Here is a 26,843-nt window from a genome sequence, read left to right on the forward strand (position 1 = left end):
TGAACGTGAGATATCCCATTCTTACAACTTACACCAGAAAGAAACCTGATTTAAAGAAACATTCAAAACAAAGCAAAAAGGAAGGAAATCTCCTAAACCAAATTTCCAGTGCTTATGAGGAACATGTTTGAGACACCTGAGGAATGCTAAAATTTGATTTAGAAAAATGAATTCAGAGGGAATATTTGTCTGAATTCCCTGAACTTCCCAGAAATGAGTAGTGGGGAGGGTAACTCACACTCTGAGGTATTTTGTGGGCTCCTCCCAGCAGTTTGAATTTACAAAGTGATGAACCGGACAATTAATTTCTACTGGCAGGTCTGATCAGGATTTATCTCCCACCAGGAACAAAGAGAGGTTACAGCAGCCTAAATCTCTTCTGGAGGAAACTCCATGGCAGGGGCCAAGGCTAAAAGGGGAGCCAAACCCCAGGGATTTGTCAGAGTAGAGCTGGGAGAGGGTGAGGATACCCAAGAGGATATCAGGATGTGCCTGATAGCACAAAAGTGGGTAGAAATCCCCTCCAGCCTAAATTTGCCTGTGATTATAAAACTCCAAGGTGGCTCCTCCTTGTTTTTAATAACTGTGAAGAATTGAATGGCTTTGAAAAATTCATAGCCCAGCTCAGAGCTTTCATTGTTCTCCTCTGTCACCATGGAAGAAATTGTAGATTATGCATCTTTGGCATCTTTCTGCCCCTCTGGAGGTTGAGATGAGTGTCCAGCATGGATTGGCCATGGATTGCCTGCTCCTCTCTCCCTGGGACAGGCTCCCTGTGATTCCAGCTGCCAGCAGAAACCCAGCTACAAACAATTGCTGAATTGTCATTATTATCATTATTATCATTATCATCTTTATCATCATCACAACTTGTGTCTAACAAGACATTCCAGACTTTTTGAGGAGAGCCTTAAACAACATCAAGGTTGACAGCTTTGATTCCACATTTCTGACTGGTGCAGACCAATGTGAACTGGGGAGAGAGAAAGGGGGACTTCCCCTAAAGAAAAAAAAAATCCATCTGACTGTGGCAGAGCTGCCAGGCACCACCAGAACAAAAAAGATTAAAAGATTTATGAGTCAGCCACTCCAATTAAATTGTGCTGGCACTTCTTTTAACCAGCCATTAGCTTTTTTTTTTTTTTTTTTTTTTTTTTGCAACCTTGCATAAGAAGTATTAATTTATTACACCTAGACCTCCAGAGTGGGAAAAAACCTTCATTGTTTTCCAATTCTGTTTCCATCATCTTTGGCATCTTTCTGCCCCTCTGGAGGTTGAGATGAGTGTCCAGCATGGATTGGCCATGGATTGCCTGCTCCTCTCTCCCTGGGACAGGCTCCCTGTGATTCCAGCTGCCAGCAGAAACCCAGCTACAAACAATTGCTGAATTGTCATTATTATCATTATTATCATTATCATCTTTATCATCATCACAACTTGTGTCTAACAAGACATTCCAGACTTTTTGAGGAGAGCCTTAAACAACATCAAGGTTGACAGCTTTGATTCCACATTTCTGACTGGTGCAGACCAATGTGAACTGGGGAGAGAGAAAGGGGGACTTCCCCTAAAGAAAAAAAAAATCCATCTGACTGTGGCAGAGCTGCCAGGCACCACCAGAACAAAAAAGATTAAAAGATTTATGAGTCAGCCACTCCAATTAAATTGTGCTGGCACTTCTTTTAACCAGCCATTAGTAGTTTTTTTTTTTTTTTTTTTTTTTGCAACCTTGCATAAGAAGTATTAATTTATTACACCTAGACCTCCAGAGTGGGAAAAACCCCCATCCATTTTCATTGTTTTCCAATTCTGTTTCCATTAATCTCCTTTTCCAGTGGGAAGACAACAAATTAGCCACTTTTTTCAGATATTAAGTGCAGCAATGAGTCTCTAACTGCCAATAGGGCTGTGACAGATGCCATGAAAAATTGTAGAAGAGTCCAAAGCCAAAGGTTTTGAGGCAGCCAAAGGTTCTGAGGCAGTCAAAGGTTCTTGTCTGGCCAAAATTCTGCTTCAAAGGCAGCAGCCACAACTCCACAGCAGTGAAGGGGAGATTTTGCTTTGCATTATAAGGAAAATGCTCTTCTCCTACCATGAGCCAAGGGCTGAATCTGCTCCTTTAGACACTCCCATCAGGGCTTGATCACAACTAAACCAGGATTTTAAACCCCTCATAACTAGTCAAGATCCAAGGTTTAAAGCATAATACATTAATTGTAACCTTGCTACATCTTCCTTTACCCTCCAAAGGGATATAAAATACCCATCAAGCATTCAAAAACCAGCAGTGATAGAAATTCAATCCAAAACCCTCCCCTCCCAGCGTGGATTAATGTACAGTTTTGAGCCTGATCCAAAGCCCTCCCAAGCCTGTGGAGCAGGGCTCAGTCTCTGGAGAACTCTGAATTAGGACCCTAAAGGACTGAATTGAGCCGTGCAGTGCCTGTCAGCTCCTTAATGGTCTCACAGAAGAAGCAATTAAGGCTCTAATTAAGAGGCAAATGGAAGGTTAGAAGCAGATGAATGTTTATAATCTAGATAAAGTACCCACACTGGAAGTTTTGGCTTTACAAGATCTGAGGAGACTTCACAGCCATGGGAGGAGGAAGGGTGGATCCATGCAGGGTGTCCTTCCCTCCAGGAAATTTCCCCCCCAGGAAATCTGTCCTGCAGCCCTGAGTTTTCCCTTCTGCCCCTTCTGCAGATGGATGGAAAGAGCCATTCCACAAGGACAGACAGACCCAACAAACCTGGAATATTACATTGTACAAACTGTCCATGGCAAATAGAGACACTGGAATGGACAAAATTTCTCAGTCCGTGGGAATTCTCCTTCCTTTTTTGCCCTTCCTTGGCTTCTGAGTTCATCCCTCCCACCACACCTTCCATCTATCATCTGTGGTTTGATGCTTAATCTCTTATAAAGAAAGGAACCAAAAGCCAAAATTCCAGCAAGTGTAGCAGGTCCATTACAAATATGGGCTAAGAATTCCATTGGAAAGATAACAGAACTGGAGCAGAGGTTTCTGAAAACACAGATCTCAGGGCTGAATCCCTTCATGGCAGCCAAGACAGAGATCACATCTCTCCTAAAACTCTTTTCATTATATTCTGTAAATATCACACCCAGCAGAACAGAGTAACATGGTAAGAAAAAAAAAATTAAAAATTCCAGGAGTTCCCGTGGAGTTTTTGTGCAGATTAAACTCTTTCACTTCTTGCTAGCAGGACCCAGGAGACAGAGAATCCTAATATTTCAAAGTAGTCTTCTGAAGAGCCTCTGATGCTGAAAAGGACCTCTGATGGGGAAAAGGCACCAGTCAAGCTTTACTGATGTCTGCAGAGCAGCCAAAATCCAATGCACAGAAAGCTTTAAATAATCAGAGCAATTTCTGGCCAGCACCTTCCCCCCGAGGGCTGCACCACAGCCAGGGCACCAGGAGCTGGTGCTGTTGAAGCCTCGCTCTTCAGCCAGCTCTGATTTCAGCTTTATCCACTGGGACATGGAAACAGCCTGAGGGCAGCACAAAATGAGCCTGATCATCCTTTAGGGGCTGAAACAAATCCCCAGGGATGCAACAGCAGCCAAGACAGAGGAGGAAATCCTTGGCTGATTTGCACTGAGAGTAAAGGGGAGCTGTGGGACTGAGGGAAAATGGGAAAGAATTAAAATAAAAAGCAGGAGAGTAGGGTTAGATGGGATCTGGGGAATGAGGAATCATTCCCTGGCAGGGTGGGCAGGGACTGGGATGGAATTGCCAGAGCAGCTGTGGCTGCCCCTGGATCCCTGGCAGTGCCCAAGGACAGGCTGGACACTGGGGCTGGAGCAGTCTGGCACAGTGGAAGGTGTCCCTGCCATGGCAGGGCTGGCACTGGATGACCTTCAAGTCCTCTTCCAACCCAAACCATTCCATGATTGCACAATATTTTGTCTCTATCATCCATCTCAGGTTGCCAGGCCCCTCTCTCTCTCCCCCCTCAGCACACCCTCAGTGTCCCCCAGGCACCTGGAGATGTGAGGACACCAAAATCTGTGCCCTGTCCTTCAGGGATGCAGGGGGGATCACACCCAGGGGACCCCATGGAATCCCCAGGCAGTGCTGAGGCAGCTGGAGTAGCATCCTGCAGCCTCATTCCCCAAAAAAGCCATCACAGGAATGTCCCAGGGAGAGCAGTGCCCTTCAGCCAGACACTTCCAGGTGAGCACAGCACCACAAACCTTATCTGCACTATTCTACTTACTGCAGGACTGGAGAAGATAAGGAAAAATCCATTTTAAAGCAATTTCATGGAGGATGGCCATAACTTAAATGGACAAAATACACAACATACCTGTAGGTTGTTTGGACAAAAGGAGAAGAAAATAGCAGGAGGAGAAGGTGTAGTGGCACAAAAATGACACTTAGTGTGCAACTGGAGCCATGAAAGCCCAGAAAATGCAGGTTGTGCCATTAATCCATGCTACTGTTTATAATATGTGTTATAAAGTGTTTATCATGAGACCCCGTGGCATCACACCACAAGGAAATGATGAAACCATGCTGATATAAAGAGGATATTCCAAGCAGGTGGTGGCATTAGGCAGCAACTGTGTTTTCCATAGATGTCGTGTAATTACAGTCAGCTCAGGCTGGTAAATCTTGTAAAAAAGGATTATTTGTGCTGGGGTAGTTCCCTTCTGTTCTCCAGGCTGTAAAATCTTGCTTTTTTCATTATTGTGAGCCTGAAGGCCTGGTGTTAAAGAGACCTGGGAACAGTTGGAGTCTGTCAAGGAAGAAACATGATTTTCTCAGTGAGTTTTGAACCACAGATTGCTGGGAAACCTCTGAGTTCATAAGATTGCAATAAACACCAGGAAAGGGCCTGGGCTGAGGCCACTCAAACACACATGGTCACTCAAATCCCAGCCAAAATGAGCAACAAGGTCCTCTAACCTTTTTTGTGGATGTGTGGGAAGAAAGGTTGGAGAAAGGCAGAGGGATTGATATAAATCAAAACTCACTTGCTAACACAAGAGCTCTTAGTGCTGTCATTTGGGTTATGGTTTAAGGTCAACCAGTTCCTCCACTGCAGACTCAGAGACCAAAAACCGTGCTGAGAAAGGAAGTATCTGCTCAGTATAAAACATTTTCAGCACAGATTATGGTTCATCTTCTTTTCCTACCAGTTTAAAAGTTGCACAAGTCCGTCAAGGAGGAGGAAAGGAAATTTGCTGGTGCAGAAGGGTTTGTTTATGGCACAAAAGCATTTTGATGGTAAAACACAGCCTTTTGGAAGGCCTTGCTGCTGCCCAGAGGACACTTTTTTGCCTCAAGATGCTAAGATCCTGAGCTGGAGCAGTTTTCAGGGCATGTGAGAGCACTTGAGTTCACTAAATCAGCAGAAAGATTTGCTGCTTTGAGTCAAGTCTAACCACGTCACCACCAGGGATTTTGCATAATCACTGCACTGAGATTTCACATCCAGACCAAAAGATATCCCACAAAATCTATCTCAGATGTTCTATTTGTCGGGGGTTGGTGCAGGTTTTCTACTTCCTCCCCTCTGTCTCCTGTCAGAACAATGGAATGAAATTGTTTTGATTATGAAAAAAAATGTGAGGAGTTCCTCAAGTTCTGAATTTGAACACCCCAAATTTGGCGTGATGAGCTTTTCTTCCACACTGGAATGAGATTCTAAGGAGGGGAAATGCTCAGATCCCAGTCTTTTGACCTCGTTTGGCTTTGGGTTGATCCCACGGAGAGAAAGCAGTGACAAGCCCAGCACAGGTGGTGTGCTCCAGAAAGCAGGATGGGCAGCAAAGAGAGGAGCAGAGGGGCTGCAGATTCAGAGGTGGAACCTGCTACAAACAAGAACAGAACCTTTCAGCACCAACCCAACATTGCTGCCTCTGCCCTCCAGCTGCTCCTGCTGCTGTGGGCACACGCTGAGTTATCCTTTGTCTTGGTTTGAACAGACAGGTGTCTGCTAAGGAAGGCAGGAGCCTCCCATGAAATGGAAAATGCAAATCCTCTCCCTCTGAATTATTATAATTTTGAAATTAAGGGGCTCTCAGGCAAAGATGTGGGAATAGGAATAACAGAAAGAAAACTAAAAATAAAAATGTAATAGTACAAAAAGAGAACAAACTTGGATGAGCCCTGCAGGGACACTCAGTGGCCATGGACAGCAGAGATCTCCTGGAGGGAGGATTGGCTGTGGGAGAGAGAAAGAAAAAACTGCCCCATGAACAGCAGAGAACTGCCCCAGCTCTGACAGATGGAAATTGAACTCACACCCCCAGGCACAGTTTGTAACCTGAGACATCCTTGCTGGAGCATCAATTTCTGCCCAAAAAACAAGGGAACAGCATCACACAGCCTTGAGATAAAACTCAGATTGGGCCACAGGAATGAGACACTTGGTGACAGGATCAGAAATGGATCCCTGGTGTGACACAGAGCAGATCCTTCCCTCCCATCTCACCCTCTGCCTCGTTGTTTCCACACCTGAAAAAGTGAGCACACAGCTCCCCCAGACTTCAGCAGCACAGCTCAGTGATAACTGAGACTCATTTTTAGGCAATTTGCATCGAAGGGAGCAATTACAGCCAAAGCACATCAACAGAGAATCAAGCCCTGCATCTAATGTTGGTAATGCTCTTAATAATAACAACCCCCCTTTCCTGGAAGAGAACATTAAACCTGTTCAAAATACAGTATTTTTTTCCAAATGATAGTATTTCTCCCCTCCTACACCACATCTACCTTAATCATCTGACTCCCACATAGCTGGCTCGACTTCAATGACAGTCTCCTCTACTTGTTTAAAAGTCATGTTATTTCCACTGCCATCAAAAAGGCAGGATTTTCAAGTGAAGTTATTAAAGTTTCCAACACAAGGAACAGTGCGTGGGTACTGCTGAAGTCAACTCTCAGGAATGAAAAAGAGATTCCTTCACTTCTGCCAGAGGATTGAGCCTCCCTTCTCTCTGGGGCCAGCATACACCTGTATTTATGATGATGTTTTTTTCTGTCTTCAAAGCATCTCAAAAGTATTGTCTGCTCCACAGTGAGCCCAGTGATCCAAACCTGAATTTCCTTCAAAAAAACCAAAAACTAGGGACCAGTCCTTCCTGGTGCTGGATGAATGGAAAAATACTTGGGTATTAATGTGTTCAAAGTCATCTAGCCAAAATACTAAAAAAAAAAAAAAGCCAATGGATGAACCAAACTTCCCCCTGGAAGCTCCACAAGGCCATCCCATCTCCTTATCTGCCACCCAGGGCCCCAATGTATTACAGCCAAGAGTAATTAGGTTCTAATCCACTGCCTGATTCCCACCCAGCTGCTAAGTCACTCATATTGGACAGAGAAGAAGGAAATTTTAATACTTTAATTGGAAAAAATCCCTTCAATGCTGACCTACAGCTGTTCACCTCGAGCTCTGTGTCAGTGCTGACACATCGTGGGCTTTAATCAACTTCTCTGAGTTTCGGCAAGTTTTTGCAGCAGCCCCCTGTGCAAGCACAGGCTTTGTCAAGGGACAGTGGTTTATTCATTGTGTGCCACCGATCTGAGCTGGGAGATGAGGAATTATTCTCAAAGCAGTTCAGTGTTTCGGGAGAGTTTCAGCTCCTTTTCCTCAGCAGCTGTCAGCTCACTGCAGGGCTTCATTTGCTGAATCCACCTCCCTGCATTTTCGCCTCATTAGCTGCCCTTTCACAAGTCCTGTTCAGACCCTCTGAATTCAGCAGGATCGGGAGGTGGAGGGATGTTCCAGCTCTGCAGCAGGAAAGGTTTGTGAAAACTGCATTATGCAGCACCTACACTTGTAATGAATTAAATCCTCCAGGTTCATTCATTCGTTGCTTCAGAACCTGTCAGAGCCCCTTAATCAAATTGCAGCCTTCACTCAGCTCAGGATTACACCCGATGGTGTGTCAGTCTGACATTCTGCCGTCCTTTGATGAGAAATGAGAAAAGAACAGACAAAATGGAAAATGAAAGGAAGTTTTTCTTAATATCAGCAGTAGTCCATCCCTTCCCTTCGTCAGCAGAATTGTATGCTACCTGTGATGGCTATTGTTTTTTTTTAAAAAAAACTTTGACCCATTCTATTTTGTGTTTGTTTTTAAAAGATAAAGTTAAAAATATCTGGTACTTCTGATGGCAGCTATTGAGTTGTAGTTGTCACAGGAGTTTATTCCTCAGTCTCGCCTCTGTACAAACAGAAAAGTTCCATTTTGACCACCTTTCCCCAGGATGGAAACAATCTAGAGTTATTTGGGTCCCACGGAATGATCCCCTGGGAAACAAGCACAGGTTTAAATTCTCTCCAGAGATGGAATGGCAGGCGAGGTGCTTGGCATTCAGCATGGATTGGACCCGTGGATTTATGGCCAGTGTTGCTTTGGGTAGGGGATGATGAGGGGCCCAAAGTCAGTTCATTCACCTGAAATGCAGGGGAGCCACCAGCTGCTCTTGAGACCTGCCCAAAATCTTTCATTCTGGATGAACTCCAATGAAAAGCTTCCTTCAGTAGAAAAACCAGCAACAACAACCTTAAGCTCTTGTGTGTAAAACATCCAGTGTGACTCTGGAGAGCAGACTGCCTGTCTGGAATCTGAGTGGAGGCAGAATTCAGCTGCAGGAGCTCTGGCTCAGTGTGCCAGTGCCCAGCCCGATTGCCCATTCACTGCTGCTCCTGATTTAGCTGCTGTGGTCAGCTTGGCTTCTATCCTCATGGCAAGGGTCAGCCAAAGGGAGAGCAGCATTTGGGCTCTCACAGTCCCTCTTCCAGTGTCTCTCCCTGGCTTGGAGTCTGATTTAGAGCAGCAGATTAAAAATAAAATTAAAATTGTCCAGTTGAAGTTGTCACAGTTGATGTGGCAGTGCCCTGCTGGGTCATCCTCCTCCCCCTCACACCCCAGAGCAGCTGGAGCCCTGCTCAGCACCAACCACAGCCACGTGCTGACACCAAAAAAGAAGAGGGAATTGTCTGTTTAGTCAGCACAGCTGAGGGAATTAGCAAAAAGGAATTTATCCCTCTCTGTTTTTCACGCCTCCTTCTGAGCGTGAGGTCCAAAGCACAGGGACCTGCTTTGGGTGGAGGAGTGGTGGTGATGCCAAACTTGGACTCTTTCAATGCTCTTCCAGTCCTGGGAATGTTTGTTCCATCAATAGCTTGTAAAATCATTTTTGGCCTCAGCCTACAGCCCCAAAGCATCTCTCAGAATCAGAGATGGTGGTGGCACCTCTCACCCCACTCCTTCCCCAGATGGATTTGCTCAGACTCTGGAATTTTGGATTGTCCCTTCTGGCTGATCCCTGTTTCCTGGGACAGGGGGAGAGCTCCAGAGCAGGACCAGGCTGCTTTAGTGCTGTTTTGCCCCTCTGAAGCAGCACAATGCAGCATTAGCACAGGGAAGGATCTGGTCCATTAACTTTTGAAATGAGCTTATCAAGGGAGATGGCAGGCTGGTGGGAAAACAAGACATTCAAAGCTCCTTGCAAATCCAAATTCTCCTCCTCTAAAGCATCACACCTCATCAGCTGTGCTTGTAGCTCTCTCTCCTACAGATGACAGGGTAAAAAAAGGCTGCAAAGTGGATTTTCTCCTGCGGTTGTCATCTTAATCTCCATCTTTCTCCTGTTAGCAACAAGCTCCAGCATTATCCTGGAGTTTTGCAGTGTCAGGGCTCTGACTGTGCTCCTTCTTTGGAGAGAATTGTTCACAGCAATTTAGCTCAAGGTACCACACAGCAGCAGCAGGCCAGGCTGGTTTGGCTTGAACATGGCACAGAATAAGTGGGAACCTGTGGGATTGATGCCACATTATTCATGAGGTGGATTAAACCTTCTAGAGGTGAATAACATCCTCATCTTGGGGTTGTTTCCTTTGGAAGGTTCTTTCTGTTGTCACTCTGACACATTTGCATTCAGAAAACATCCGTGTGATTAAGCAGCCACATGAAAAACACGAGAATTTCCCCAAAGATCCCAAATGGGATCCTGCAGAGTGATTCCATTCCCACAGAGAGCTTTGCTACCTGCTCTCATCCAGAATGAATCCGCTCCGTGCTGAAAGCCAATTAATGCAGCAAGAAGACACTTTGGGCTTTTGTGAAGCTTGGTTTGGGTCTTTGCCTTTGGTAACTTTGGACCCTTTGTCTGGCAGGAAGCCTGGGGAGTCACTGCTGGGCCCCAAAAGCACCAACCACAAGGAGCCTGTTCACAAGGGAATCCCATTCCAGAGCGTGGGGGAGCACAGCTCACAGAGCCACGGGATGGATGGCCAGCTGTGCCAGCCTTTCCTGCCAGCAGAGCTGCTCCATCCCTCTGCTCATCCTGGAGCCTCCTCTGGGCTGGATCAAACAGTTTCTCATTCTCAGTCAGGACAGTGAAGGATGCATTAATCACCTCCTCTTTCAGTGACAGACACAAACACCCCCAGGGACACACAAACAACCTGTCCACATTCCCAAGGGGATTTATTAAGTGAAAGCCTTCATACCTGACAGATTTTGAGGAATGCTCCCTGAAATGCTGGCCTTGAATTCTGTGTCCAGTCGTGGCAGCAGCCCCTGATTAGCTGGGCTTTTATCTCATCTGAGAGACTCACAGGAGGCTATATTCATATTCCTGGTGAGACCAGAGCAAACCCTTTGCTCTGTGATTAATAATGTGTTAAGCCACAGTTCCAAATTATTTCAACTTTTCAATGGTTATGGGGACATTTACAAGACTGATGGCTGGGCCTTACACTGCCAAGAGGCTGAAAGAGCTGTCATTTATTACAGGGATTTCTTGTAGCCAAATTGTGTAACACTACCCTGCTAAGCTGCAGGAAAAGAATTATGAGCTTTGCCACAGCATCTTCCCAAATTAGAAATTGAGTGAAGCTTTCAGCACTACAAATGTTTTTGTGAGTGGGGAGAGGGAGGAAGTGAGGAAATGCCATTAGACTTCACCAAAAATACAAAACCCCAAACATTTCTGGACTGTGGTGCTGCAGCAGAGATTCACTCGTTGGGTTGGCTGATTTAATCCTGCCACACCACAATATTTTGTGGTGATTTTTTGCTCAGTTTCACCATGTGTTTGTAATCATGGAATCCCAGAATGGTTTGGCTTGGAAGGGGCCTTAAAAATCATTTTGTTCCAGTCTCTTCCATGGGCAGGCACACTTCCCACTATCCCAGGTTGTTCAGAGCTCCATCCAACCTGGCCTTGGACACTTCCAGGGATGGGGCATCCACATAACCCAATCTATTCATGATTTCCCAAATATTTTCTTATAACTTCTTAACCCTCCCAGTGCCTCTCTGGGGTCTGTTAATTGTCTTCTCCCTGCTGCCAGTTACATTGTCTTCTCTTATGACACAAGGAATTTTCTCCTTTGATGATAATCAACAGATCTCATTAAGCATTTGAAGGGGCTGAGGATTTCCAAGGCTCCCACATCAAGGATTTGCTAATTTTGGGCACAGGGGAAGGTGGAGTCACTGCCCTGGTGTCCCTGCACAGCCACAGCCCCTGTCACCCCAGCTCCCCCAGGCAAAGCCTCCATTATTCTGGGAGCAGGGGATTTTCAATCGTGATTAAAAGGAGAGAGCCCCACTGCACAGAGAACAGGAAAAGGCTGAGGAAGCACAATTGCTGCTCCAGGAGAACACTTTGGTGTTCTGGAACTGTTTCATCTGATCCTCCTTCTGTTCCCCAAACAACCCATCCACTTTTGCCACTCATATTCTGCCCTGCTTAAAGCAGAGGAGAGAAAAGGCTTTGGGAAAGATGCTGAGATCTGCTGAGACCCCAGTACTGAGCCAAAACTTGGGTTGAAATAGCAGTACCTGAAGAAAAAAAAAAGTTGTTCCAAAACTTTAGTTCTCCATGAAATTCAAATTCGTGCTCCAGGCCAAAAAAATCCTCCTGGTTCCACCAAAGGCCAATAAAAATCCAGCTGGCCAAAATTCCACCTGGCCATCAGGATGTTCAAATCCTCAGCACAGCCTTTCTTTGCTGCACACCTTCCATGAGGCCTCGGGGCAAGTTCACTGTTCCCTTCCTCAACTTCCCCACTGGAAAAAGAAAAATAATAACAAATCCCTACCTTGGAGAACTCCAGATAAAAGGTCTTGGGAAATAAGAGCCAAATCTTGCTGGTTCTGTTCTTCCTGAGCTTCAGTAATTCATTCCCTGCTGGGCTGCTGGATCCTCATGCAAACTTGCAGGCAAATTATTTTCTGTGCCTGCATTGTTGTGTTTCCATTGACCTGCACTTCCAGCAGAATTGGAATAAAATGTAATTGGAAAATTGATAGGAAACACAAGAAACAAATGATCTGGGCTGTGCTGAGTGAGTTGCAGTGGAAGGAGCATGTGCCATGTGCAATGTCAGGATTTAGGTTGGGATGGAGTTGTTGTATTTCCAATTAATTTCCAGAACTCACATTCCTACTGGGAATAAGCAATTGCTGGTTTGTCTCCCTCTTCCCTTTAGAAATGTGTAGTTAAGGTGAATAAAGAATCTTCATTCTTTGAGACAGCTCTGAGAAGCTGAGCTCAGCTTAGCCAGGCAGGAGTTCAGCCTTGGTGGTGACTGAGCATTTTCCTCACCTCGGGGCCCAGATGTTCAGCTTTGAGGAGAAGCCAGGGTGGCCCTATTGATCTGTCACCTGTCCCAGAGCACCTCCCAATTTTAGGTAAAGGGCCTTGTGCACAATATTTGCTCCTTTTGTCTCTCTGGTTAAAATAAACCCCTCTTCTTGGAGTACAAAGTGAGGTCAGTTGGTTTGGCAGCCAGGGAAAAATTTATTGTGGTGGGAGGAGAGAAGGGCTCAGAGCTGGTTGGATGCAGCATTATCCCAATGTCTTCTTGAACATCTCTCAGACTCACATCCCTTTTATCACCTGCCTTGTGTCCATCCTGTGCCATGAGTCCTCCCAGGTGTTGTGACTGACTGCAGGAAGCACCAGAGGGAATAAACCCATCCCTGAGCTCCCAGCACCCAAACCTGATCCACTGCAAGCATGAAGGAGAGACTCCCAGAATCCCAGAATGGTTTGGGTTGGAGGAATCTTAAAGCCCATCCAGCTCCACCCCTGCCATGGCAGGGACACCTTCCACTGTCCCAGGCTGCTCCAGCCCCAGTGTCCAGCCTGGCCTTGGGCACTGCCAGGGATCCAGGGGCAGCCACAGCTGCTCTGGCAATTCCATCCCAGCCCTGCCCACCCTGTCAGGGAAGGATTTCTCCCTGATATCACATCCAACCCTACTTTCTGTCAGTTTGAAGCCATTCCCCTTGTCCTGTCTAAGACTTGGGAAGTTTTCAAAGAGACCACACCAAATTTTCTCTTTCCCACCCTGGAGGTTAAACACACCTCAGGAACCCAGCAGGAGCCAGGAGATGCTGCCCCACGAGCAGACCTCTGTTAGGATGCTTGGGACTTAGCAAGGATCCCATGGAGATGTAAAACTGTGGAGATCTGAGTCAGGTCTGCAGTGTGGAACAGCAAAATCCCCATTCCCAGTTCCCAGCCCCTCTCCAGCCTCGCTGTCCCCTCTGGATGTGCTCAGTGTCCCAAGGTCCTTCCTTGGAAGGTGCTGCTGCTTTGAGCTGCTCCTGACTGGAGCTAGAATCAGGAAATGTTAAAATTTCTCATTGAACACTCACATGAAATGTTAGAGACAGAGGGTTTTAGCCAGAAATGCCTGGGTTTAGCTTTTTCCCTGTTCACCTCAGAGCCTGGGAGCCTTGATTTTGGTGAGGCAGGACAGTGGGAGTGAGGGATGTCCAGTCTATGCTCCTTGTCCAGTGTCTGGATCAAGGCAGGGTTCCAAGGCAGCAGTGCTCTGGCAGCAGCAGTAAAAGCTGCAGGAGAGAGGCTGGGGCACTGTGTTGGTCATGCAGGAGAATTTGGGCTGCAGCTGGTGTCATGACTGCCTCAAACCCATTGGGAATCAGCAGGAAATCAGGGAAAGCACCATCCTGAGCTCAGAGAGAGTTCAGCAAGGTACATCCTTCAAATAATCCCTCCCTGCCACAACCACACGAAATCCTGCCCAGACATTCCCAAAGAAAATTTTGCAATAATCTCTCGATTATTTTCCAGGCATTGCTGCCTTTTTTTTTTTTTTTTTTCCTTAGACACACTCTCACTTCCAAGGCATCTCTGCTGGGAGAAGAGTGCCACCTCATGACTGATGCTGAGGATGGAACGAGCCCCGGCAGGGAAGCTGGGATTGAGCAGGACAGGGACAGCTCCTGCCCTGGGCAGCTTTTCATCCACACCACAACACCCTGAGACCAGCACCCCCATCCAAAACTCGTGTTTGTGTGCTTTGCTGAACACAAAACCCAGGGCTGAACACGAATTCGTTCATTATTAAGAAGAGCTGACATTATGGAGGCTTTTATACAAAGTTTTCCCTGCTTTGAAAGCCCCCTGATTTAATTTCTTTTCCATCATCTTAAGCACCTCTCCTCTGGGAATTCTGCAATTTGGATGTGAGCACCCTCACCTTGCTTCCCTTTCCACACGCCCTCTTCTCAAGTTCTTTATCTTTTCCTTACTAAAACAAGCAAATTTTTCCTCAAATTTTTCATCTAAGATAATTGTTGTTAAACTAAGGAAAATTAAAAAGTCCTAATGACTCTTTGTTGCTTCCACAAGTGAGGTGCAGGTGTCAAAGAAACTTAGAATTTCTCTGTTCCACCACCAGTTTGGACTGTTTGAGGAAAATCTGACACATTTTGCCACAGATTGATTTGTCTACACTCCTCCAGAAACAATTAGTTTAAATATTATCAGTTTAAATATGATGAAATAGAAAAAAAATAGCTTTATGCTGGCTTTTTGCTGTCCACTCCTCCAGAAACAATTAGTTTAAATATTATCAGTTTAAATATGAAGAAATAGAAAAAAACCCAAAACTTTGTGCTGGCTTTTTGCTGTTTTTTGGTCCCCTCTCTCCCTACTTTAAATTAATTCAGGCACTGAGGAAAGTGCCAGACTGAAAAGCCCAGAGCTTGAAGTGTGTTGTTCCTATTCTTTTCCATTACAGAAATATCAGGAGAGTAGAACTGAAGCTTTCCTAAAATCCTAACCCTGTTCCTGCTCTTCTCCTTTATTGGACCTGTTGCTAAATGTGGGCAGTAATTAAAGATCCCAATCAGCTTCTTCCACCCCACCTCCAATAAAACCAAAGTCAGTGAAAACCAAGTGAATATTCATTTTTTCCAAAATGGCCATTGATCTACCAGCAGGTGTATAAATAGCCCCTACTATTGGACAGGGTGCCAAGCAGATAAATATGGATACAAAATCTGACATAACTCAAATATTAAATAGCATTTCAGGAGTGAAAGATTTTGCATCTCATTCCCCCAGGCAGCCACTTTCTGCTCCCTCCTGCATCTCAAAAATATGCTGCTCATGTTGTCAGATAGCCAAATATTATTAACCTGAAAGCATCAACTTAAGAAGTCTCATCCCATGAACAGAAAAAAAAAAGCAAACCAACTCAGAATAAAAATCAAAACCCACTTGCTACTCAGTGGGAGGATTTTACAGCACAGATGATTTTCAGTGCAGAACTGCAAGAAGGCCTGCAAAAGTTCATCAAAAATCAGAGCTGCAGGGAGCCTGGCATTGGCTGAGTCTTTTGTTGTGATCAAGATATCAATAAACCCTCATTTAAAATTTAATTAAAGCCCGTTGTTGTGTCAGATGAACTTGGAGCTTAATGTGTTTAATGGTTTCCCTTAAAGAGATTTTTATAAAGGGCTTGATCAATCACATTAAATAATGACATGAACAAATGTTAGGTTGCTTCAATTCTCTCCCACTAAGAAAATTAAAGGGGATAAGATTTACTACCCAAGCCCATCCCTTAAAATAGTAACAAAACCAGCCCAGATATTCCTCCTCCTTCCAGAGCCTGGGATTTAGAGATTTCTTCTGCAAACCATGGAGCTCCTCTCCCCCAGTCCTCTTGCTACTCTTTCAGGTGAAGCAGAAGACAAAAATATCGTCTCTGAACACGGGATATCTTTAGAAAAGCTGATTTCTTCAAGTTTTCTCTTCTAAAATCAAGTTCCACCCACCCACGTGTGGCTCGTCCCAGCCCACCTAAAAGGATGCAGAGTTATGAAACTGCCCGGGCTGTGCCTTCCCAAAAATTCCAGTGATTTTGGAACTGGAATTGGGCTGCTGCTTCCCAAAAATTCCAGGGATTTTGGAACTGGAATTGGGCTGCTGCTTCCCAAAAATTCCAGTGATTTTGGAACCTTTGCTTGTGCTGCATTTCCAAGCATCACTTCTCACCAGCATCTGCCTGGCAGGAGCAAGTGCTTTACCCTGAGCTCTCTTTCATCTCCCCCTCTGCTCTCACAGCAACCAGGCTTCAGCCACAAACCTCAAAACAACCCCCAGAATATTTGGTGAGTGATTCACAGATTTTGCTGTCAAAAAAGCTCCCAATCTTGCCTGATTTCCTGGATTTTGCAGCATGCCAAGCTGCGTGTTCACGCTGTTTTGTCTTTAATCCTGGCGTCGCAAACATTTCCACAGGAAAATGTGACATTTTTATAAAAAGCTCCAAGTCAGGAAAGTTCAGCACGGAGCAAACCTTGGATGTTCAGCATTTTAAGGAGAGGAACAAAAGCCACCCAAACATGCAGACTGGAATTAGGTGTGGAAGAAGTGGTGGAATAGATCACACTTCTATTTTAATGAAATGTTTATCCCCCAGCCGTGACAGCACAAATGTGCAGCAGGTACAAAGTGTCACAGAAAATGCTTCTTTTGCAGCAAACACCATTCCAAGGAAAGGGGTTTTTTTCTCCCAGCCATCCCATTAATTCCCATGAGCAGGAATTCAGCAGTGCCTTGTTTTGGTGTCAGTCCCCTGAGTTCCTGTTCCCCAGGAGGGCTGCAGATGTTGAGGGTTGTGTTTATTTTTCCACTAAAGATTGACTCTTCATGCATGTTCCTTGAAGGATCCCATCTTGGAAGAGCTCCTGCACAAAAAATGTTCAATCCTTTCTCAAGGCCAAATGCATTTCACAGAATCCCAGAATTCCAGGATGGTTTGGGCTGGAAGGGACATTAAAGTGCCACCCCTGCCATGGCAGGGACACCTTCCCCTGTCCCAGGCTGCTCCAGCCCCAGTGTCCAGCCTGGCCTTGGGCACTGCCAGGGATCCAGGGGCAGCCCCAGCTGCTCTGGCAATTCCATCCCAGCCCCTGCCCACCCTCCCTGGAAAGGATTTTTTCCCAACATCCAACCTAAACTTGTAATTTTTCAGTGTGAAGCCATCCCTGTGTGCTGTCCCTGCATCCCCTGGAAATTGTCTCTCTCCAGCTTTCCTGGGGCTCCTGCAGGCCCTGCAAGGCCACCCTGAGCTCAGCCCAAAGCTTCTCCTGTGCAGGTGAACAATGCCAGCTGTGCCAGCCTTTCCTGCCAGCAGAGCTGCTCCATCCCTCTGCTCATCCTGGAGCCTCCTCTGGGCTCTCCGCAGCAGCTCCATCCAGATCTACCCAGGATCCTCTCAACTTCATCCAAATCCATCCAGGGTCCTCTCAGCTCCATCCAAATCCACCCAGGATCCTCTCAGCCCCTCACTCTGGTGGCTCAGCTCCCACTGCTCAGTGTCAAACCCCACAGGACCCTTCTCCAGTGAAGCAGCAGCTGCCCTCAGAGCCTTGCTGCCTCTTCCCGGATATTTCCATGGAATTGTGGAGCAGGATGCCCATGAACCACGGCAGGGCAGAACATCCCACCTGGGGAGAAAGCCCTTGGGTTGTAACAGTGTGTTTTTAGAAGGTCAGCACAGCTCTTCTCCTCACTCAGTGCTTTGGAAAATGGAGCTGCATCTTCTTTTAACCAAAATTCCCATCAATCCCCCCATGGTGGGCACCCAGAAGGAAAAATAAAGCTCCTGTGTGGTGCTGATCCAAATCTGGGGAAGCTCTGGATCCATAAATGTATCCCAGGAGCCAAACACAGAGCAGGGCACAAAATCCTGGCATTTCATGTTCCAGCTCCTCCGAACTGAGCTCCCAGTTCTGGAACCAGCTCCTCTCTCCCTGGTCAGATATTACTGGATTTAATAAGTTTCCCAGATTTAGGTGACAGAAAAATGTAATCGTCACCCATTGGGAAAAGATCAGATGAAAAAGAACAGCAAAATTCAGATACATCAGGATTTGCTGGGCACAGCCTGAGTATGAGGCTAAATTGAAGTTAAACACTGGCTGAATTGTAAATTTATGGTAAAATTGTAATTTTTGGGTAAAATTACCATCTCTTTACAAGCAGTTTATTGGGAATATGTTGGTACATTTTGCTAAAAGTGGCAACACATTTGAGGCTGGATCAGACAAACTCTCCTGCCTCAGCAGGTACCACTTGTCAGAAAGCAAAAAATTAGACACAAATTACCAAGTATTTAATTCCTGATAGGAGAAACAGTAACCAAATAAATCAAGCATTTCTAATTCATCATTTTTCCACTGGAAAATATCATTTCATTGGCATTGAGATCTCCTGCTGAGGGAAAAAATGCATTGGGTTTGTAAAAACCCAAAGCATGCCCATATTTTTTCTTATTTAGGTGTTGCATTACACAATATATCACATTTGAAAAAGTCAGAATGAAACCAGAATGCTTTGACTGATTCAAGTTAGATTGTGTTTAGAATTCAGCTTAATATAAACTTCATTTTTTTTTAATGCCTGTTATTTGTTTTAGCACAAAATAGAATTCAGAGCACCAGAAAGTTCAACTGACTTGAAATTATGGCTTCAATTTCCTTTGCATGCTCATCTCTGTGCAAATGGGAGCTGATAATCTGCGTGTTCTCCTGCAGAGCTGTGATTTTCTTACGGGGTGGGGTGGCCAGAGCAGCTGCTCCAGCCCACTCACTCCATGGAAATTTGGATTTTCTGGATTGAGCTGGTCCCTGCTCCCTCCTGAGCTACCACAGAGACCCCTGAGCAGCATTCACAGATGGTGTCAGCAAATAAAATCTCAAATATGGTGATCTTCTCCCGAGTAAGAAAGGTGAAAATAGAAATATCAAATTACACGTATTGCTTGCAGGAAAAAAAAAAAACCCACATGAGTTTTAACATTAGAAAAGGAAAAAGAAAACAAACAAAACCCAGCAAAAGTTAACTCCTTGTATTCTAATAAGAATAAAAAACATCTGTCCTCACTCCTTTCCTTTCCCACTCAACAACCCCAAAACACAAGGGCTCCACACCAGACATGCTAAAGCAAAGATTTAAAATATTTAAAAGGCTCCCAGGCACCTGTGCAGTTTTGACTTCTTCCAGGACGTTTTGACATTTTTCAGGGTGAGATAACCAATTTCCAAGATGCTCTGAACCAAGTTATCAGAACCCCTGGGAATTCCTCTTTGCTCTCTCTGAATGACAGATTATATATATATATAAATGTGTGTGTGTATATATTATATATATAATTTTATATATACTATATAAAATCATATACTTATATTTACATATAGTAATATATTAATATATGTAAATATAGGTATATAAATAATATATATAACTGTATATGTTATATATATTATACACACACACACATACACACACATATATATATATATATATATTTGTGGGGTGTTTACTCAAATAAACTGAACTACCATAACTTTATTGTCAGCTGTACCTGAATTCTATGATTTTATGCTTCCAGCTTTAAAATACTGCAGTGAATTCAGGGTCCAACACAACGTTTTGCTTCCTTCTTTTTATCTTGATTAAAGAGGACCAATTAAGTCCCATGGAATGTTTCTGACACCGACTTGGTGGAATTCTGGAAATTTCATTCCAAATTTCTGTCTCTTTTTTTTTTTTCCCCTCTTTTTCTTGAGGCAATCATTTTCACACCAGGGAGAGCTGTTTAGTACAAATTTGACAGCAAAAAAACTTGTAGAGGAGGAAGAAGGAAGAGAATCTACTGCCAGCACATCTCCTGCTTTTCCATCTCAGCGTGTTGCTGGTGGCACAGAGTGAAACAGAGCCAGCAAAGCTGGGGAATTTGCCAAAGCCTACACAGGGTCTGCAGGAGAAGAGAGGGATCAAGCAGGGGGTCTTGACTCCGAGCCTTTGGCTTGTTTTTAAAAGCCCACGCTGCTTTCCTCTTCTCCTGAGCACCCAAAAATAGCCAAGTGACAAATCCCTGGGCAGACAGATTGGAGAGCAGAAGGTCAACGGGGCACAGAGCACGGCCCTGCCTCGCTGGGGACTCCTGGTGGGATCCTGGAAATCCACCTGGGCTTCCTGGAGCTACAGAAAAGCTGCAGGTTCATCCAATTCCCTCAGTATTGGGGTCATTGGAGAGAGACTTCTCTGCAGAGGGACCTTTGGACTGGAGGGACAGGACACAGGGAATGGCTCCCAGTGCCAGAGGGCAGGGCTGGATGGGATCTTGGGAATTAGGAATTGTTCCCTGGCAGGGTGGGCAGGGATGGGGTGGAATTGCCAGAGCAGCTGTGGCTGCCCCTGGATCCCTGGCAGTGCCCAAGGCCAGGCTGAACAAGGTTTGGAGCAGCCTGATCTAGGAGAAGACCCCCCACCCATGGCAGGGGATGGAACTGGAAGGTCTTTGATGTCTCTTCCAACCCAAACCACTCTGGGATTCTTTGGCCACAGTGATGAAGCAGAATTCTCCCATCTTCTTCCCCCTGCCCCAGACAAGGTGCAAAACTCAGCTCTAAGGCCACAGGTCAGGGCCTCTGCTCCTTCTGGGTGCCACAGCTCCAGCAGGAGGCTGCAGGAATTTATCTCAAGGGGTTGAGAACTTCCTCCACGTTTAGTTTTGGTTTTAAAAGGTTCTGTCTTGGTTTGAAAAGCCAGGTGTCTGCAAAGGAAGGCAGGAGCCTCCCCTGAAATGGAAAATGTAAACCTCCCTCCCTTTATTATTATAGTTTTGAAAGTAAAGGGGCTCTCAGGCAAAGATGGGAATAAGAACTGCAGTTCTTTACTAGGAAAAAAATAAAATAAAAATGCAGTAATACAAAACAACACTGCCAGAGTCAGAGCATGCCCTGTCCCCCTGTGGGTCAGGGTGGTGGCACAGTCCCATCCCATGGGGGCTCAGCCCTCCTGCAGTGCCAGCTGTGCTTCTGCTGGAGCAGGGATCCTGCACAAGGCTGCAGTTTTCCTCTGCAGCTCCAGGGCTGCTGGAGATGGGCCTGCTCTTCCTCTGGGAATGCAGGGCAGGAGAAAGCTGCTCCTCTGGGAATGCAGTGGGCAAAGGCTGCTGTGCTGTTCCAGGCTCAGATTGGATCCAGGTAGGAATGCTTGGCTCCTGCCCTGGGCGGAGCATCTCCCCACGGGATGCTGGAATTTGATCAGCCCTGCAGGGACACTCAGTGGCCATGGACAGCAGAGATCTGCTGGAGGGAGGATTGGCTGTGGGAGAGAGAAAGAAAAACTGCCCCATGAACAGCAGAGAACTGCCCCAGCTCTGACAGATGGAAATTGAACACACACCCCCAGGCACAGCTTGCAACCTGAGACAGGTTCTCATTATCTGAATTAACCTTTTGACAAAATAGATCAAAGCCTCTGCAGGGATATCTCAGCAAAGGCTGCTGTGGATACAGAGGGAGTGAAAGGAATTCAACAGGAGCGTCACAGGCACATGGAAACCTCAGCTCCCAAACTGAGACCCCCAGACCAAATTTTGTCCTCCTGCACAAGAGTGAAACCCCACTCAGCCCAAAAATGGGGACACCCCTGTGCTCCATGCACAATTTGCTGCTGGGTCTTACTCCAGGCTGAACTGTGAAGCAGAATTCCCACAAAATGATTGAAAACAGCCACTCTTGTGGGATATCCCAGATAATTTAAGGAAGCTTTGGTGACAATTCCTGTTACCCTGGGCACGTGCTGAGCGTGGCAGTGGGTTTGTGACAGCCAAGGGACAGAGGATGGCACAGTGCCCCACCCCATCTGAGACCCACAGCAGGTGAGTTGGTGAAACAGAGGCAGAAGAGCAATGTTTGATAAATAAATTATTATTAAAATCTTCGCTGGCAGGCTGAGCCTTTCTTGTTCTGCCCATACACAGAAGGAATGGGCTTCAGTTTATGCTCCCTAAAGCTGCTTTGTGAGCTCCACCTCGTGTGATGTCAAACCTCATTCTGTCCTTCTTACAGACAGGAAAAAAAATAAATTAAAGACTTGGGGAAGCCGTGGGTCCTGATTACAGCACTTTTTCCTTCTCTGTCCTTGCAGGGATGACCTGCCAGGCTCGCAGCTCCTACATCACCAGTGAGATCCTCTGGGGCTATCGCTTCACCCCCGTGCTCACGCTGGAGGACGGCTTTTATGAGGTTGACTACAACAGCTTTCATGAAACCTACGAGACCAACACCCCCGTTTACAGTGCCAAAGAGCTGGCAGAGATGGCCAGCCGAGCAGAACTGCCCCTGACCTGGTCTGTTTCCAGCAAGCTGGACCAACACGCCGAGCTGGAAACGGAGGAGGAGGAGAAGAACCAAGAAGACCAAAACGAAAGAAACGGAGACGTGGCCAACTTGGAGAATGAGTCCAAAGTGTAGAACCAGAGGAGAATTCAAGGCCACCTCCTTTATCTCCTCCCTCTCTGCTCCCTGTTTCTTTCTGCGACACGCCTTTAATTTTTTTCTCTTCCTGTTATTGGTAACTCACGGAAAATAAACACTTTAGGTGAGAAATCCCAACTTCAACCCAAGAGGTTCCCAGACTAAGCCAAGGCGTGGGTTAAAGCTGCAACACCCATCAGGGATGGTGGAATCTCCCCCTGGCAGTGACTGATGGCCCCTCTCCAGCACAGACCTCCAGGTTTATCCACATCAACCACACAAAAACCAATCCCTGAACGCAAAGGAAATGTATGCAAGGGATTTTAAAGGAAAGACTAATTAATGCCCATCAAAGCAATGGGCCTTGACTGAGTTTTTATGTATTTCAGGACAGTTTCACAGATTGGGTGACAGTGGAATGGGCCTTGGAGCTTTAAGAGGAAGGTGAGCAGAGGGACCTGCAATCCCCCACGACCCTGTACATATGCCTTATGTAACTATTTCTCTCTACATTTAGTAATAAACGCCGCATGTACAAAAGTACTGTAGTAAAGAACTTCTAAATAATGTACACAGCTGTGTAATTAATGTAGGTTTAGAAACAGAGCTCTAGAAATATTGGGATGCAAAAACTGACTACCCGTTGAGTAGGTATTTCTCTTCAAATATTTGCAGTGTAAAATTGATTTTAATTTTTTTTTTTTGCCCTCCTCTCTATGACTCTTCTAGTGCATAACATTTTCTTCAGTGTACCAGACTGGCAGCTATTTAGAGTACCTCACTGTTGGCCAAACAGATTGTTTCACTCACTCTAAAAAGCCATAAGTCTGGGAGAGGGCAGGGTAGAGAATTTTACTCCTGACATACTGTGAAAATGTTTACAAATAAGGCAAAACCCTTCCTGGTTACACTTTTTTGGGGGCATTTCGACTGAAAAATTGAGGCTGTGGCAAACTCATGGCTAACCAGAATTTCCTGTGTACTCTTCAAATAATGAGCATGTGTCATGTGGAGGTGTTATCCTTAATCTACAATATCCAGGGAATCTGCTCCTGTGGGATTTCAGTGGAGTAGTTTGCTACACACAAAAAAAAACCCACACACAAGCCATTGAAAAATGAATGTTGCACCTCAGCCAGTAGATTTTAGCTACTTCAGCTGGGAAAGAAACAGCTGGATTTCGTGTGGAGCCAGAATCCATGAAATTTGCAATTTGCTGGTGCTGAGGCACGGGGGGCACAACATCCCTGGGGGTGTCCTTCCACCAGGATTCCCAGGAGAACACACGGATCCTGCCACCCACGCTCAGGGGAGCCATTCCTCAGTGAATTTCTGCACCTTAGGTACTTCCCTGGTTGTTGTAAATCCCTGGAAAACCCTGGGCATTCCATCCACGGGGCAGAGAGAACTCGCATCGCTTCCACGGGAGTGGGGGAGCTCAGCCCCACCAAGAACAGCATTTCTGCCAGCAAAGGAGGAGAAGCTGCAGCCTTAATTTTGGTTTGTTTTTTTTTTTCATGCCTGCCTACTCCGGGAAGAAAGAAAACACTGAAGAGAATCCGAAGCTTTTTTTTTCTTTTTTTTTTTGTACAGAAAAATTTACGTTTAAATAAAAGATAAAAAAATAAAAAAATAAACCTCAGGAGAAACTTGGTGGGCAGGTGGAAATTTTGCACTGTGATATAGCTTTGGCATTAAATTCACACCTCTTTTCCTTTTTTTTAATTTTCTTTTTTGCTGGTACAACTGCCCCTTGCTAACTTTCAGAGAGGGTGGCTGATCTGGGGGGGCCTCCAGGTGAGGAGGGCACAGCAGGGCCTGGGGAAGGGAAGGGTTGCACACCAGGGCAGATCAAACTCTATGGGAAGAGGGGTTTTTTTGGTTTCAGCACTGACCATTTTCCCCTAAAAGGCTTTCCCAGGATGCAAGGAATGGTGCAGGATGAGGATTTTGGGTGGGTGATTCTGACAGCTCACTGAAGGTTGGGACATTTCTGGGAGACAGCGCTTGGCCACAAGCTCATCCTCCTGCCCAGCATCAGCCCCGTGCCCCAGCCCATCCATCACCACCCCCGTGGCTCCCCACCAGGCTGCTGAGGGTTTTTTTAGGGAAAAGTGGCTCCACAGCCCCTCTGGAAGCGTTGGGGCCGCGGAGCCGCCCGCGCGCGTCCATCCCGCCCAAGGTGCACGAGCTGAAAGCAAAGCTTTCCCTCCGAGGATAAACCTGCTTTTCGCTCTCACAACCCACTGGGCCACTCCAGAAGTCCTTGCTGCAGGTTGAGGAAATTTGTGTTGCAGCTCAGGGCCCTGATGAAACCTTTTTTTTGTGTCCTTCAGCACGGAAAAGGAGACTTTCCGCCACTGGGGCATGCGCATGTGTAAGCTTTATTTTTGTGAATAGGGCACTTACAGCTTAAGGTGTGTGTGTTTTGTCTCTTTCTCTCTCTCCCCCCCCTGTATTTTCTTGTCTTTGGTATCCATGTAGTATGGACTGTAAAGTTTATGAAATCTCATTTTTGTAACATAAGCTTTAAAAAAATATATATATATAGAAGCCTCCAAAGCTTTCAACGGGGAAGCTTCACGTAAACTTTGTACTAGAATGTCCCTATCAAACACCTCTATTTTTCTACAATGATTGATTAAGCAGTTTAACAATGTATTTTGTGTCAATGATTTCAACTGAATTGGTACGAAGACAATTAAGAATTGAATGCTGTTAATTAACAATGGATTTTCAAGCCGTATATCCTGAGTGGTGTTTTCATTGACAGTAAATCATTTAACCCAGGAATTTCAGCTCTTAGTCCTGAAAAATCTCTGAGGAAAGCTCAATTCCCTATGGGAATATCTGTGGCAAATGACATTTAAGGGATGTGAATAACTTAACATCTTAATGTAATTTGCTACAGAATTAATCCAGACCTATTACACTTCTATTTAATTCATTAATATATTTTTATGGCCTTTTCTTGGATTCTCTTGTGATTTCTAGAAGAGAAAGGAATTCCAGAGGTAAATGTGAGCTCTCAGTTATCTCCTGGAGTTCTCAATTCCTTCTTCACTGACCAGAAACATTGCTGAGTGAGAATGTGACCTTCAGCAAATACTCCAAGCTCAGCTTTATAATTTCCCAACAAATTCGACCTTATCAGAATTAAAATAAAATCACCAAAATTATTTTGAAGTATCACCCAAGAATGCAGATGTCCTGGTGGGTGTCTATAGCTGTTCTGATCTGCATCCTTGCCCTACAGCACCAAAGCCATGGGAAACATCCCAACAAATTCAGCAGCTGCCAAACCCAGGAGGGACCAAAAAAGTTCTCGAAGGTCATTTCAAGTTGTTGTTTTCAAGTCTAGGTTGCTCATGTTCCTCTCTTGGAGTTAAAGAGGTCACTCAGGCCTTCCAAAACCAGGGAAGGATGAAATTCCTGAAATCCCTGTTCTGTTTCCAGCCACAGGGCACCACTCTGGGCTGTTTAGGAAGGGAAAGGCCTGGAATCAGAGCTCCCTTCAGCCCAGGGGTGTCCAAAACCACATCCCACTGCTCCCAAAAAACAAACCCTGCCACAAGATCACCGACAGCTCCAGCCCCTCTGCCAAGGGCTGCCTTGCTCTGGAATTCTCCCAACAACCCAACTTTCACCTTTGAGTGTGGAAGGATCCCTGCCCCTGGCAGAGGGGGTGGAACTGGATGATCTTTAAGGAGCCTTCAAACCCAAACCATTCTAGGATGCTACAATTCTAGAATTCCAGGATTCTGTGAAATCTTTGGGGTTTTTAATGGAAGAATGGAAAATCCCTCATTCCCTGGGCTCAGCCCACCCATCAAGGAATTTCCCAGCTAAAAGGCAGCCCTCAGGCTCAGGCAGGAATAATGCCCAGGTTTGTCACCTCCTCAGCTGGAGCTGCTTGATCTTTGCTGTCCAGCAGAGCACAGCCCTGGGAGGATGCACTGTGTCATTCCCAGAAAACCTGGGATCTCTGTCCCTTCCTGCTTTTTGCAGATTTCAGCTTGAAGTGGTGAATTTATACCACTTCCTCCAGTTCTTTGATGAGGGTGGGAATAAGAGGCTCAACATAATTTCTCTCCTGTGCTCTGGGCACCTGGACATTCCTCAGCAGCCACCACCAGAGCTTCTGGCTCTGGTCAAACATTAAATTTTTATTGCTGTGGTACTCCCTGCTCATCAAAATATCTTTCTTTTCAGAATATCAACCTCCTTGAAACCTCACTCAGGCACTTTTTA

General features: G+C 45.6%; 1 protein-coding gene across 2 annotated transcripts in view; it reads left to right on the plus strand.

The window, feature by feature from the left end:
* Nucleotides 1-25,568, plus strand: part of KCNJ6 (potassium inwardly rectifying channel subfamily J member 6) — a 151,950-nt gene extending 126,382 nt beyond the window's left edge. For both annotated transcript variants that reach the window (XM_039729511.1, XM_039729512.1), the window contains one exon: nt 22,264-25,568. In XM_039729511.1, coding sequence (XP_039585445.1) covers nt 22,264-22,589 — 326 coding nt within the window. In that variant the 3' untranslated portion in view covers nt 22,590-25,568. The remainder of the gene's footprint in view (nt 1-22,263) is intronic.
* The last annotated feature ends 1,275 nt before the right edge of the window (nt 25,569-26,843 follow it).

This window comes from Passer montanus, unplaced genomic scaffold (assembly GCF_014805655.1).
Source record: "Passer montanus isolate IOZ18808 unplaced genomic scaffold, ASM1480565v1 scaffold69, whole genome shotgun sequence".
NCBI lineage: Eukaryota > Metazoa > Chordata > Aves > Passeriformes > Passeridae > Passer > Passer montanus.